The sequence below is a fragment of the Grammomys surdaster genome, unplaced genomic scaffold (genome assembly GCF_004785775.1).
Source record: "Grammomys surdaster isolate TR1022 unplaced genomic scaffold, NIH_TR_1.0 125349, whole genome shotgun sequence".
NCBI lineage: Eukaryota > Metazoa > Chordata > Mammalia > Rodentia > Muridae > Grammomys > Grammomys surdaster.
In genome coordinates, this window is record NW_021620222.1 from 645,973 (window position 1) to 660,886 (window position 14,914).

At 42.8% G+C, this 14,914-nt stretch overlaps 1 protein-coding gene across 3 annotated transcripts; it reads right to left on the bottom strand.

Annotated features, from left to right (window-relative positions):
- Positions 1 to 399: 399 nt before the first annotated feature.
- Positions 400 to 12,233, bottom strand: LOC114637556 (zinc finger protein 260-like). 3 transcript variants are annotated; one of them, XM_028785771.1, is made up of 5 exons: positions 11,857 to 11,900; positions 11,276 to 11,325; positions 8,008 to 8,236; positions 5,710 to 5,836; positions 400 to 3,122 (listed from the first exon to the last, which is right to left on the bottom strand). In XM_028785771.1, the coding sequence occupies exons 3-5, from the start codon at positions 8,143 to 8,145 to the stop codon at positions 1,189 to 1,191; spliced, it is 2,199 nt and encodes a 732-aa protein (XP_028641604.1). In that variant the 5' UTR covers positions 8,146 to 8,236; positions 11,276 to 11,325; positions 11,857 to 11,900; the 3' UTR covers positions 400 to 1,188. The 3 variants fall into 3 exon arrangements, with proteins under 3 accessions (XP_028641604.1, XP_028641605.1, XP_028641606.1); XM_028785772.1 differs by lacking the exons at positions 11,276 to 11,325; positions 11,857 to 11,900 and adding an exon at positions 12,130 to 12,233; XM_028785773.1 differs by lacking the exons at positions 11,276 to 11,325; positions 11,857 to 11,900 and adding an exon at positions 8,775 to 8,798.
- Between the last annotated feature and the right edge of the window lie 2,681 nt (positions 12,234 to 14,914).

Below are 14,914 nucleotides of genomic sequence, written 5' to 3' on the forward strand. Positions count from 1 at the left end.
CACCAGAAGAGCATGCATGGGAAGGACCTTGGCACCCTACACATATTATAACACATATGCAGTTTGGTATTCATGTGGAACCCCTATCAATAGGAGCAGGGGCTGTCTTTGACTCCATTCCCTGCTTTTGGGCCCCTTTCCCCTAAATGAACTGCTTTGTCTAGCCTCAACAGATGATGCAACTTGATAGGCCAAGGTGGGTTGATACTCATGGAAGGCCTCCCCTTCTCAAAGACGAAAGGGAGGGAGAGGAAAGGAGGGAAAAAAGGCGAGAGGGAAAGTTCTGACTAGAATGTAAAGTAATTAATTAATGAAAGTAAAAATAAAAATATTACTATCCAGCCAGGCATACTAGTGCACATCTTTAATCCTACCCCTTGGGAGGCAGAAGCAGGCAGATCTCTGTTGAGTTCAAGGCCAGTCTGGTCTATATATTCTGGTACAGCCTGAGCTACATAGTAAGACCCTGTCTTATGTTAAAAAAAAAAATCTTAAACAAAAAATCTATTGATGTATTTTCCAATAAACGTTTCTCTAAATCCTCAAAACCTTGTAACTTTAACTTTAGAAGGTCTCAAATAATTAATCAACATTTCTTCAGCATGCAAAGAAACACAGTCCATAACACATCTACTACAGTGCAGGCATTTGTGCTTCTTCCTATAAGTTAATATTTCTCAAACATGTAATTATATTTATGTTTCAACAAGCAATACAAAGCTTTTTTTTTAACTGTGGACTATGGCTTGTATAAAGTTTGTGTATGTATTGTATATAGACACCTGTGGCATGTTATGTGTGTATGTGTTTGCCTGTAGTTTGCAGAAGACAAAGATTTTTACCAACTGAGTATTGTATCTTCCTAGTCTTATTTAGATCTACGATAACTTTTCATTAAAATCAAGGGGAATATTTTGATGAGAGAAATGGATGAGGAACTGACTACAATAAATTCTTTTATATGATCAGATAAGTGCCTGATATAAGTACTTGAGTCTACTGAGATGACATGATTTTGAGGGACTTTCTGCATTCACAATACATGTCTCTTCCCAGTATTGCATGGATGGTGCACCTAGAGTTCATGAACAATGTCTCACAGCTTCAGGAATGGTAATATTTGTGACCTTGACTATATGCCTTCAGCTGATACATAGCAATGACAGATTTCCCATAGGCAGAGAATCACTATAGCTTCTCTGCACTCTGAGTTTGCTCATAGGATGTCACTTGTGAATTCTGCAGGAAACCCTTTTCACCTTTGTTATGGACAAAAGGTTTGCCCCTACTATGAATTTTACAATGTCTATAGAAAGAAGACTTATCACTGAAGGCCTTCCCACATTCAGCACACACATATGGTTTCTCGCCTGTGTGAATCCGTTGATGCTCTTTGAGATTGGCTTTAGAAGACATTGCTTTCCCACAGTCGCTGCATATGTAAGGCTTCTCTCCAGTGTGAATTCTCTGATGTGTGCTGAGAACCGACCTATCATTGAAAGCCTTTCCACACTCAGAACACACATAAGGTTTCTCCCCAGTATGAATTCGATGATGTACCTTCAGGTGGGATGCTCTCCGGAATGACTTCCCACAGTCAGAGCACTTGTAAGGCTTCTCACCAGTGTGAGTTTGCTGATGCATCTGTAGGTGAGAGTTTCTTCTGAATGATTTTCCACAATCATCACACTTGTAAGGTCTCTCACCAGTGTGAATTCGATGATGCACGTGTAGGTGTGACTTCACACTGTATGATTTCCCACAGTCATGACATTTGTAAGGCTTTTCCCCTGTGTGAAATCGACAATGCTTCTTCAGATCTGAAGCATAAAGAAACAACTTCCCACAGTCACTACATGGGTAACATTTCTCTCCATTGTGAATTCTCTGATGTGTGGTGAGGACTGACTTTTGGCTGAAGGCCATTCCACAGTCAGAACATACAAACGATCTACCATCAGTGTGAATTTGATGATGTATCTTCAATTGGGATATTTTCCTGAATGATTCCCCACAGTCAAAGCATTTGTAAGGTCCTTCACTAGTGTGAATTCGATGGTGTGCAAGTAGGTTAGATTTAATACTGAAAGATTTCCCACAGTCAGGGCACTCATAAGGCTTTTCCCCAGTGTGAAATCGACAATGCTTTGTTAGATCTGATGCACAAACAAACATTTTCCCACAGTCACTGCATGTGTACGGCTTTTCTCCAGTGTGAATTCTTTGATGTATGGTGAGAACTGACTTTTGGCTGAAGGCTTTTCCACACTCAGAACATGCATAAGGTTTCTCACCAGTATGTGTTCGAAGGTGCACCTTTAGGTGGGATGTATAACTGAATGATTTCCCACACACGTGACATTCATAAGGTTTCTCCTTTGTCTGGATTCCACGAAGCACTTGCAGACTGGACGTACGCCTCAGTGATTTGGCACAGTCAGGACATTCATAAGGTGTCTCTTCTCTATGAGTTTCTGAATGGGAGGTCAATTTAGACTTGTGAAGAAAGGTTTTCCCACATGTGTGACAGATAAAGGCTGTCTCCATATTGTTAGTTATTTGTTGTTGACAGAAAGCTGTCTCACCAGTGAAGGCCTTCCCACATCCAGTATATTCAACTGGTTTGTCTTGAAAATTAATTTCATGATCCATAAGTGGTAGATTAGGAGAAAGAATGTTTCCAAACTGATTCTCATTGTATGATTTCTCTGTTTGATGAGGAACTGTACACACACCATTAGAAGAGCCTTGTGTAAAAAAATGATGAGATCCAATGATATCATTCAGCTGCTTTATGGTATTGCTTTGACTATCACTATTTGCTCTTGGAGGTACATATTGTGTAGACATGAAGTGGGGTTCAAAAAGAGTAGATTCTCCAGTTTCTTCATAGTCACAAGCACTATCTATGTTCAGAATTTTCTGGTTTTGGAAAGCATCAGGACTTATGGGTAGGACCTGGCTTTGCTGATCTGTCTTTGCAGCAGTGTCATCATCTGGCCAGAGTTTCTCTAAAACGGGGCAATATGAAGAGCCAAGTCTTGTGACTTCACTGGCTGTATCACTTAGAAATGAAGCTTTCACAAAAATTTGTTGATGTTGTGTGTCAAGCTGCAATTTACCTGTAGAGAAGAGAGAGATGAAGTAACAGGCAGTGAACAGGATGGAGGAAGAATCACATAGAACTGAATCTGAACAGTGAGAAATTTAAGTCAGGTAGTAGTCATGTTCATTATATGGATGATGATGCTAAGGAACACTACAAAACCCTTATTATATACCACACTTCATATATACGGCACCCATGTGTGCCAGGCAACTTTCTATACACTGGACACAATGAACTCAAAATAAGCCCCATACAGCTACATCTACTTTGCTTGTTTTATATGTGAGACTGGGAGCTACAGTTAGTGGCCAACACCACTAAGCTGACTTCTGGGGAAGATTTGGTTTGGGCAAAGGCAAATAGCTCAACAAATAAGAGACTTAGCCATACAGATGTAGTATACAGGAGGGATCTGCCAAGGCTATTATACGTATTGCTGGGGGACAGCTAATATCTAAAGAATAGGCTGCAGAAAAGATGTCAGTAGCTCTGGAGAAAGGCATATTCGTGTCCTTTGCCCTTTTCCTCTCTGTTTTTGGTTAAGTTTCTTTGTCTTTATTATGGCAGTGAGGATCAAAGCTGAGCCTCACTCATGTTAAGCAAGTATTCCACTCTGAGCAATAAACTACATTCTCAAATTGTTATTCTTTAGTTAAAAAAATCACACACATGCATGCACACATAGGAGGTAGGCTGGAGAACAGTTCAGTGGCTAAGAACACTTGTTGCAAACCTAGTGCAATGGAAACTCCCTGGAATCTATAAGGGTGACCCTAGGGAAGGCTCCTAGTGAGGTGGGATATGGAACTTGAACCAGCTCTTTTCTGTAACCAGGAAAGGCTTCCATCAACACAGCCACAAAAGCTTCCACCTACAATTTGTCCTGTGTGCAAGATGTGCTGGGGTAGAGGAATTTGTGGGAGTAGCCAATCAATGGTCCAACTTGAGACTAAAACCACAAAAAGACGACACCTGACACTGCTCAGAGGGCCAGGAACCAGAGGCTGGAGAGCCCTGAGGCCTAGAATAGAATCAAACCAAACGAAACAAAAAACAAAACAACAACAAAAGGCAACAAAATGATTCTTAATAATATTCTGCTATACTCGTAGACCAGAGCCTAGAATAATTGTCATCAGAGAGTCTTCATCCATCAACTGACAGGAGCAGATACAGAGATCCACAGCCAAAACATTAGGCAAAGCTTGGTGAATCCTGCAGAAGAGAGAGAGGAAGGATTGAAGGAGACAGAGGGGCCAAGGACACCATAAGAACACAGCCTACAAAATCAACCAACAGGACTCAGAGATTGAACCAAAAATCAGGGAGCCTGTATAGGTCTGACCTAAGTCCTCTGCAAATGATCGTGTAGGTGGGTGTTCTTGTGAGACTCCTAACAGTGTGAGTTGGGGCTGTTTCTTAACTCTTGCCTACTTTTAGGACCCTTTTCCTCCTACTGTGTTGCCTCATCCAGCCTTGATATGAGGGGATGTGCCTAGTCTTATTGTAACTTGTTATATTATGCTTGATTGATATTTCTGGCCAAACTCCTCTTTTCTGAAATAAATGGAGGAGTGAATCTGAGGGAGAGGGGGTGAGGTAGTTTGAATAGGTTTGGCTATCACATGCTTGAATGCTTGGCCATAGGAAGTAGCACTGTTAGGAAGTGTGGTCTTATAGGAGGAGGTATGGCCTTGTTGGACAAAGTGAAGGTCTCTGTAGGCCTTTGAGTTGCCTATGCTCAAGCTCCGCCCAGTGTGGAATCTAGTCTCCTCCTGGTTGCCTGAGGAAGTTGGTCTCCTTCTTGCTATCTTCTAATCAAGATGTAGACTCTTGGCTCTTCCAGTACCATGTCTGCCTGCATGTTGTCACGCTTCCTGCCATGATGATAATAGACTAAACCTGAAACGGTAAGCCAGCCCCAAATTAAATGTCCTTTCAAAGACTTCCTGTAGTCATGATGTCTCTTCACAGCAATCAAATATAAAATAAGATTAAACTAGGAAGGTGGTGAAGGGATTGGGAGGAGGGGCTATTATACATATAATTACAGTATAATTACAGTAGGGATGTACTACATGAGAGAAGAATAAACTAAAACAAACAAAGACCATTTGTTGTTCCTGCTGATGATTTGGTTCCCAGCATCTACATGGCAGCTAAATTGTTAACTGTAATTCCGAGGAATCTGACGCCTTCTTCTGGTCTCCACAGGCACTGCACACGCATGGCATATGGACATGAGAAGGCAAAACACCCATACATGTAAAATAAAAATAAAACCTTAATACACATACACCCCACATTTAGTGTGGGGTACGTGTGTGTGTGTGTGTGTGTGTGTGTTTGCACTTGCATGTGTTGCACATACCATGGTATATACGTGGAAGTGAGAATACAACTTGGGGAAATCAGCCTTGCAGGCTTCTTGAATAAAGCTCACTATTGGCAGCACAAAGCAACACATGTAAATAACCAAAAAGGACTAACAGACGAAAGAAGGGAAAAACTCATAACAGACTTGATATTCCACCATGTTTGGAAAAGAGAAATAAGGAAAGTAGGCCCAGATCTTAGATTCCCCAGCCAGCGGTGCTCACCCACTGCCAAGAGGTGGCTGTAGATCTCCAGCATCACGTCCTGGTACAGGCGTCTCTGGGCAGAGTCCAGGTGCTGCCACTCCTCCTGGCTGAAGTCCACCGTCACATCCTCGAAGGACACTAATCTCTGCAATAACATGCTCATTGTAAATTAACACTGACAAACAGGACATGCGTTTTTAGTTCCCCCCCACATTCTACAAAACATCTATTTTTCATTGTATCATTGTATTTTGGGACGTAAAGGAAAACAATATATAAAAAATAACTTGCCACCTATTAAATACTATTAACCCCTCACCAGGAGGCCAGAAATGGATCAAAGATTAAACAGTATGACAGTTATTAAGCCACATTATACTTGTCTATAGCTGTATTGGGTCCCTGAAATTCAATACTATACGAGTTTTTAACTCTTAAAGAAACTCAGACTTGCCAAATAGCAAATATAAAGACCCATACGGGGCTAAAAAGAAATATTTTTAGAAACATATACAAAGCAAATTTTTGGGAAGAGCAAGTTAGACACATACCTGGGAATGTCTGTTACTAATCAGAGTACAGCAACCTAGATGGGAAGTGAGCAGTGTGAACTGGAATGTGGAAACGCATATTCTAGAGGAGAACTAGGATGGAGGGGGATGGTAGGAAAAGCCATGGTTTCAGGGAGTGGCCAAGAGCTCTGAGCAGGAGGAGACAGTAACAGCCATGTCTAGTTGTCATCCAAATCACAAGGAGGTACTTGGGGGTGGGTGAAGAGGGTATGGACTTTTCAATTTTGAGTCATGAATTGTCATTTAAGTAATTAATTGCAGGGACATAAAGATCTTCAAATGTAAAAGGCTGGTCTTACTGCATCCAGTGTGTGTTACTCAATGTGAGGGTGAAAGATCTGCTGTTAGCAGCACCTAAGATAGAAATGCAGCCTTCTGAAGAGCAGTTACGATTACAGCACTTTCCTCTTTGAAAATGGCTGCTAAACTACACAAGAGAAGCGCTGCTGGGTATCTACAAGGTAGGATTTTGGGACAGTGACAGTAATGATTTTAGCATCACAGGAGAAACATGACCAGCATGATGTAAACCTGGCAAGATACGACAGTGCAGGCATGAGGTCACTGTGAAGCATACTGCAAGAATAAAATAAAATTGGAGTATTATCAGCTGAGCGGTGATGGTGCACGCCTTTAATCCCAGCACTTGGGAGGCAGAGGCAGGTGGATTTCTGAGTTCAAGGCCAGCCTAGTCTACAGAGTGAGTTCCAGGACAGCCAGGGCTACACAGAGAAACCCTGTCTGGAAAAACAAAAATGGAGTCTGATCATTCTCCAGATCAGAGATCTCCAATGCAAATACAATGGGAGCCACAAAGTCATCTCAAAATTTCTAGCAGCCATATTAATTACACACAGATGAAATCAACTCAACAGCATATTTAATTTAGCCCAACATATCTAAATTATTATTTTGAGATACTCAGCTTCAGACTAAAGAGAGGGCTTAGCTAAGAGCACTAGCTTCCAGAGATCTGGGTTCAAAACCCAACACCCACATGGCAGTTCACAACTGGCTGTTAATTTCAGTTCCAGGGGATTGGATGCCCTTCTTCTGTGCACATGCCCTTCTTCTGTGCACATGGCACACAGCTATACAAGCAGGCAAAACATCCATACACATAAAATAATATATATTAAACTAAGATACTCAGCTTTGAGGAGCCAATGTGTATCTATGAACTGGGAGAGAAAGTCAAAAGACTCAGGGACCTGTACACATGTGTGGTAAAGAGAATGCTATGTAGCTGTTACCTTGGCACTGAACCATTCCCTTCTGGAAGACGGGAGAAGAGGTTCTAGAGGTCACTCCTTCATGTTACATAAATGTGTACCCTGGACACACAGCTGGGGGAAGGCTGTAACAGTTACTGGGGATGCAGCTGCCCAAGGTCCCCATATCCCTGAAGATTGTACTTCACACATGCTATCATAAAATATATATATATATCTGCCTCACCAAGCTAGACTTGGATATACCTACTTTTTCTGTCCTGCCAATCAATCCTCTGGGTTGAATAGGAACAAGATTCACCAGGGAGTCATAGATGGGCAGATAAACCTACATCCAAGAAGCGGCACAATGAACGTGTCAAGAGAAGATGAGGAAACACTGGGGTTTTCGCCTTCTGCGTTTCACTCTTAGGTGGAGAATCAAGGCTGTCCTCGGAATAGGAATCCAATATTCTGCTTCCAATGTCTACAACCTCGCTAAGAAAAGTTGAACTTGGGGCATCTCTCCTCACCTCACAGGATCCATCCTGCTTCTCTGCTCTCAATCGCTGGGGCATCTGGCAGAAATTCATGTCAGTAGGCATATCCTCTGTGGTTTCTACTCTTGGTCTGTCTCTGATTTTCTCAGGATTCTGAAGATAGGTCAGCATGTGGATGATCCATGTAGAGTTGCCGGGCAGAGGCTAGCTTGGTTATGTTGGGAAAATTGGCACTATGAATGGCTTAGCCTCACCCAGAGATCTGCAAAGACATCAGAAAGTCCTGGGAAGTCAATGACCATATCATCACTCACCCAACATTTATTTGCCCATGAAGAGTTGAAGGTTCTACCTGAAGGTCATTTTGTCTGCAGAGCAAAGCCCAGAAATGTCCAACTCTCCCTTCTACCTCTTAACTGTGACAACAGGAAGGTATTAAGTAAGGTGACAGAAAACAGAGATGCAAGTATTGGTCACTGGCATTGGGAATTTGATGCAGGATAAGGCTCATCAGACCTCAGCTTTTAACTTGGCAGGTCAAAAGTATGACTTAAAAAATAAATAAATAAATAAATAAATCAGCTTTTTTCCCAGACAATCTTTTCAGCTGTATGTCAGAGGCTACTATACCTGGTGTTTTAAAAGGTGGCAAATGAGGCTGTATGATGTTCCCTAACATGACCTGAGGTCATCAAATGGAAGAGAGAGGATCAGTATATATCTCACTTACACAAAACGATACACTGACCCAGTTCAAGTTTTTGTTTGTTTCTAGACACTGCTCAAACTTACTAATGTACCTCGAAGCCTATTCTCTTCTAAGACACTTCTGTATCCCCTTCTTGACCAAAGAAGATGAGGTATGCACAAGGAGCAGGACCTCTGGTCTGTAATCCTCCCCTTTCCTCCTTTTCACTTTGTTATTCTGTAGCACAGGTCATTATACGCTGCAGGCTGGGCTCCAGGTCATAGTGCCGTGGCTCCATCACCTATCAAGTGTAAGGATGACAGATACGAGCGTCCTCCGGATGACTGTGGGTGTCTTCTATAGTGAGTCTCTCAGCTATACTGGATGTGCTCACTCAGACCAAGGATTTTCAGTGACCTCTAAAGATGATACAGGAGTGCCAGGTTACAAACTACCTCCCAGTGACTGACATGCTGCAGGACCCTAAAATTATAGCTAACACAAATTTTCTCTAGTGTGTTATTTATTGGCTTCCACATAATTCCAAATAACTCGCAACACAAAGGTCCAAATAACAGATCCCAGGCTGGAAACAATATTGATGCTGCTTTTTTTCTTTTTTTTTTGAGATAGGGTCATTTGGCCTGCTGGCCTTGAACTCATTCTATAACAGAGGTTGGTTTTGACATTCTGATTGTCCTGCCTCATCCCCCAGTGCAGGGAATAAATGTACGATCCAGCAAGCCTGGCTTGGAAGCAGCACTGAAAGAAGCTTCTAGAAGCTACTTTTGTCAGCCATACCTAGAGTCTGGCTATACAAAAACACAGCTGTCACTTTAAAGGGAAAAGGAACCATGTATTCTAGAGCCAAGTGTACCACGGCCTGGGAGCAGAGAATCCGGTTCTATTACTACCATGTTCCAGTGCAACAGCAGCTTGGTGAAATCTTGGTATAGGAGAACAAAATGAAGCCATACAGCAGAGTAGTTCTGAAGTACATTGGTGAGAGCCAAAACTGAAGTAGAAACAAATAAGTTCACGGGGGGGGGGTGGTGTCACCACAGCATAAGGAATTATACTGAAGTGTCACAGCAGCAGGAAGGTTGGGAACCACTGCTTTGGAGGGAAAAGGTGCTTGCCAACAAGCCTGACAACATGAGTTTGATACCTGGAACGCACATGGTAGAAAGAGAGAGAGTAACTCCTGATAGTTGTCCTCTGACCTATAGATGCACATCACACACACACAAAAAGCGGGGGAGGGACTCTCAAAAAGTAAGGTAGGAGGGCTGGAGGGAAAGACTGGAGAGTATCCTCTGGCTTCCATGCTCACCTTACACATACATGTACCAATAGCCAAATAAACCTGTACATAACATACACGCCCAAGCAATAACAACAAATAATGAACACTGGTGGGACCGTCAGATTACAGCATGGTGAGAAACTCTATTACAGGCCTCACATGCTCTCCAATGACATTCTTAGCCTTTCAGTTGTTGGAAACTAATGGGCTATATAAGTAAAATACATAGATGGATATTGACTAACTGTTGAGGGGACCAAAGACAACTAAAGACTCCACACCTGAAACATATAAACTCTCTCCAATCACCCTAGTGCTTTTCTGTTCATTGGCCCTGAAGAATCTTTGACATAGGGGTAGCATTTGGTTTCTGGAAACTTTGCCTGCAGACCTCCAATCCCAGCACTGCAGAGGCAGGTGGATCCCGGCCTCCTGTCACTCTAACTCCAGAGGATCAGATGTCCACTAGGCACACACTCACTGTCCCTATGTACAATACAAGCAGACACTCATACACATTAATCTTAAAAGATGAAACACACACACACACACACACACACACACGGCTACTTTTACTAAAAAGCACTGTGTATGTCTTCTTTCTTCACTTTGGCTCTTAAATCAGAGCCAAATGCTGCTCCAATCCCTAACCTACTTCACGCCCAGCCCGGCCTCCATCCTGCAGTCATCCTCCAGCCTGTGCCTCCAGAGTGCTCAGATTTCAGGACAGTCGTGTGCCCCACAACCTCAGCACAACTTTAATACTTACCTCTTGACTTCTAAACCTAAACCCCAGTCTGTGCACTGGAGACAGACATGGGGCCACTAGGTCACTTTAACTCTCCTGCTTAATGTAACCAATGTATGGAATCTCTTCCTCTGCTTTTCTTTTTTTTTCCCTTAACATTTGCTTAAGAGGTAGGGATTAGATGGAGAAGGTAGCTCATTCTAGGTTAAGGAAAAAAAATTGTAAAAGATTTATCCTTACTATTCAAACATTTAAAAATGGTATGTGTGTGGGTATTCTGCCTGTCTGTGTGTTTGTGCACCATTAGCTGGGAGGACAGAGGGATCACAGATCCTCTGGAACTCTTCCAGGCAGTTCAAAGCCACCATGTGAGTGTGGGTGCTGGGAATGCAACTCTCCTCATCCACATCCAAGCTCCCCTTCTGCCTTTCATCCTCACTGGCCTCCACAGTAGGCACACTGGATGAGACTGGCCCTAGCCTGTTTGGATGCAGGAACCCAAGCTTCTGTCTTTTTAGAGCAGCACCTTTCTGCTTAACTGCCAATCACTAATCCTTACCATATTCACAGGTCCCAGGAACAGGCCAAACCTCCGATCAGACCTCACATCTGCAAAGGGCCACAGTATTTATGTAAACTGGCAATTGTAATTGAATTGGGATTAGTTTTTTTTTTTTTAAATCCTTTTTCTGTCTTCAACTGCAGACAGGGACACAGGGAATGGAAATATCCAGATCACCTGAGGCCAGCCCCAAGGCTTATGTCCCAGCTTAGATGACTGTGTTCACATTAAATATCCCTAAGCATATCTCCCGGCTTCCATGCAATTCCTTCTATTGCTAATACTGCTTAGGCTGACATAGATGGAGGACACTGTGTCCCAGTTTGGGCCAAAATGTAAATAAAGTAATTTCCCCGTTTTCTCATACTCTGGAGTTTTTTTCCTCTCTCAGGCCAGTGTTTGACCCGGAGCCAGGGCTCCAGTTACCAGCTTCTCAAATAGCCCAGGAAGCAGCGCGGTCGCCCTCACAAAGCACCCTACACTGGCCCCAGGCTTCATCGCTGCCTGAGCAGCCCCGCTCGCTAAATCCTAAGCCAATCGCTGACTGAGCGGATCACGAGCCACCTCAAGGTCCTCACCCTGAAGCTCCCGGATGCTGCAGCGCCCACTCACTGGGTCCTGCCCCGAATGCCCTCACATGGTAATTTTCACGGACGACGGTGGGAAATCCCACAGGAGAGCATACTGGGAAGTGACAAAATACAGACTCGGAAAGCCCGCAGGAACAGAATGAAAGCGAACCGAACGACCCCCACTTTATCCACGGCATCCCCCTGCAGCCGATTCAACCATCACTCAGCACAAACCAGCGCTCAGCAGCACAGCGTCCTCCCTGCTCCGCAGCCACTCACCTCACACTGCACCTTAGAGACGCTCTGCACACGGCACGCCAGGGCTGCGAGACTTCCGCCCACAGACACCCACAATTCCAAGGGTTAGGATTCCAAACACCCACGCTGCCCTGGCAACGACAGCCGAAGCGAACTACTTTAAGGTCTGAGCGGATGTGATCACTCTAGGCCATTTCCGATTTGAATAAGGGTTCCCTCAGTTCACTACCACGTAGCCCTCAATGATGACGCGCATGCGCACCACCACTAACGGAGGTAAACCTTGCCAGTACTTATTATGGCTCATCTGGTGGTTTCTGAGGGTTTTTTTTTCCCTTCCCAGAAAGTGCCATGGCTGAACCCACACTCTAGTGACACAGAGGCAAGCATCAAAGTGCATCAGTTCCATACAGCCAGGCAAGGCCTGTGGAATGTGATAGAGTCAAAGTCCAAGGCTACCTCACATTGTTAGGGGATTTATTTACTTCTTGTATGTGTGTACAATTCTAAGAGACTGTAACATTACATCTTCCTAAATGTACCTTTTTTCTGATTTTATTAGATCTATTTTATGTATTTTTGCGTGCATGCTGAGTTTATAGCATCCAGGACAGCTGCAAGAGCAACAAGTGCTCTTAATCTGTTTCTCTTTTTCTTCTACTTTTCTTATTTTCACCAGAACTTAAACGATTTTTTTATTTTTGAGATGGTCTCGCTATGTTAGTATGACTGGCTTGGAACTGGACATGTAAATCATTCAGGCTTTGGACTCTCAGACATCCCATCGCCTTTGTTTCCCGAGTGCTGGGATTAAAGATGGCCTTTTCTGATTTTCCAAAGATTGAAAACTATGCAGGGTTATTAGGAAACAGGAGGTAAAGTCATATGGAACATCAAAGGTGAGAATCTGAGATGGACCATCATGTTCTTCATACTGGGGCATCTCATGGTTCAAAGAGCCTAGACAAGTGTTCCTACTGAGAAGTAAACTGTTTTCTATGTTGCATAATAGACACAGTGTAGAGCTAGGTGGGCAGTGGAAATAATGGTAAACAGAAACACCAGTCAAGTGGAAAAAGTACCTAGAACTGTAGTGAATAAATTAGTAGACCTAACATACAGTATGAGAATAAAGTAAATAATAGTGAGTTATCTCCACGTTAGATACATTCTAGCCCTGGACAGTCTAGAACAGAGGTTCTCAACCTGTGGGTCATGGCCCCTTTGACAAACCTCTATCTCCAAAAATATTTACATTAGGATTCACAACAGTAGCAAAATTACAGTTATGAAGTAGCAATGAAAAAAATTAAGAAGGTTGAGAAGCACTGGTCTAGAGCTACGTAGACCAGGCTGGCCTTGAACTTACTCAGAGCTTCTTGTCTATGCCATTCAAGTTCTAGGATTCCAGCAATGTACAATCATGCCCGGTTCACATATGGTCTAGCTCTTCCCATTGAGAACAGACTACAGGAGTGATGACTTAGAAAACACTGTTTCATCATCAAAGATACAGCTCAGGAGTCTCAAAAGAGTGGCTCAGCCATTTGTCAGCACAGGGCAAAATTATAATAAACTACATGAAAGTCAGCATTGTGCAAGTATCAATCTCTGCTCCTCATTTACCTACCACCTGTAAGCATATCTTTATTGTTATTTATATCTATTTATTGTATCCCAGATACCAACTTGTTCTTCCAGAATTTCTTTCCATACTTTTACCTCTTTAGTCAATAAACAATGATCATCTATCTTGTGTCCTGAGTCACTGCTAGTTCACCAGGAAGATGGAATACTTGCCTCATGGAGATGAGCCACTAGAGACAGTCAGAAGCTGAAATATATGTATATATATATATTTTTTTTTCAGAAGTTAGTATCTGTATATGAAAGAGAACATGTTGTCATTGTCTTCTTGAATTACCTTCACCTTATATTTTCCTGTTTAATACAGTTCCTTGTAAATTTCATTTTATGACCCATAAAATCCCACTGTATTTACACTATAGTTTCATTTTACATCCATCTATATTGATGGATATCTGGGCTTATTCCATTTCTTTGCTTTTGTGAAGAGTAGTGGTAAACATGGACGTGTCAGTATCTCTGTGGTATGATAGGGATTCCCAGGGTGTATATCCAGAAGAGGTTAGCTACATGATTGAGTAGCTTCTAATTTCAGAAACTACCACTAAGGTTGCAAAGTGAGATCTATGGTCTCAAAACCAAAACAAGTCAAATGAACTAAACCCAAGAACAAAACCCCAGACTGATTTCACTGGAGGTGCAACTAACTACATTCCCTCAAACAATCAGTAAAGGCTCCCTTTTCTTCACATCCTCAGCAGATTTGCTGTCCATTGATGATAGTCATTCTGACCAGGTAAGAAGTTAGCTAAGGAGGTTAAACACGTTAAAAGAATTTGACTGTATGTTTCCTTCAGAGCTCTCTGCTCAGTTCCTTATCCCATATCTTTATTGGCATGTTTTTCTTGTTTGCTTTTTTACAGTCTAGGTCTTTTAAAGCCATAAGCCATGGTTCATAGGGAGTGGAGCACTGCAGCTCAGGCTTGTTTCTGTCAGCTCTCACAGTGTGTCTCACTGGGTGGAACAGGCTGCTGCTTCCATCAAACCCACTTACTGCTCCTTGGCTCCCCTTTTTCCCCTCACCCTTTCCCGGCAATTATCAATTATTGCAAGTTTTTTGTTGTTGTTTCTGAGACAGGGTCTCTCCCTCTCCCTCTCCCTCTCCCTCTCCCTCTCCCTCTCCCTCTCCCTCTCCCTCTCCCTCTCCCTCTCCCTCTAA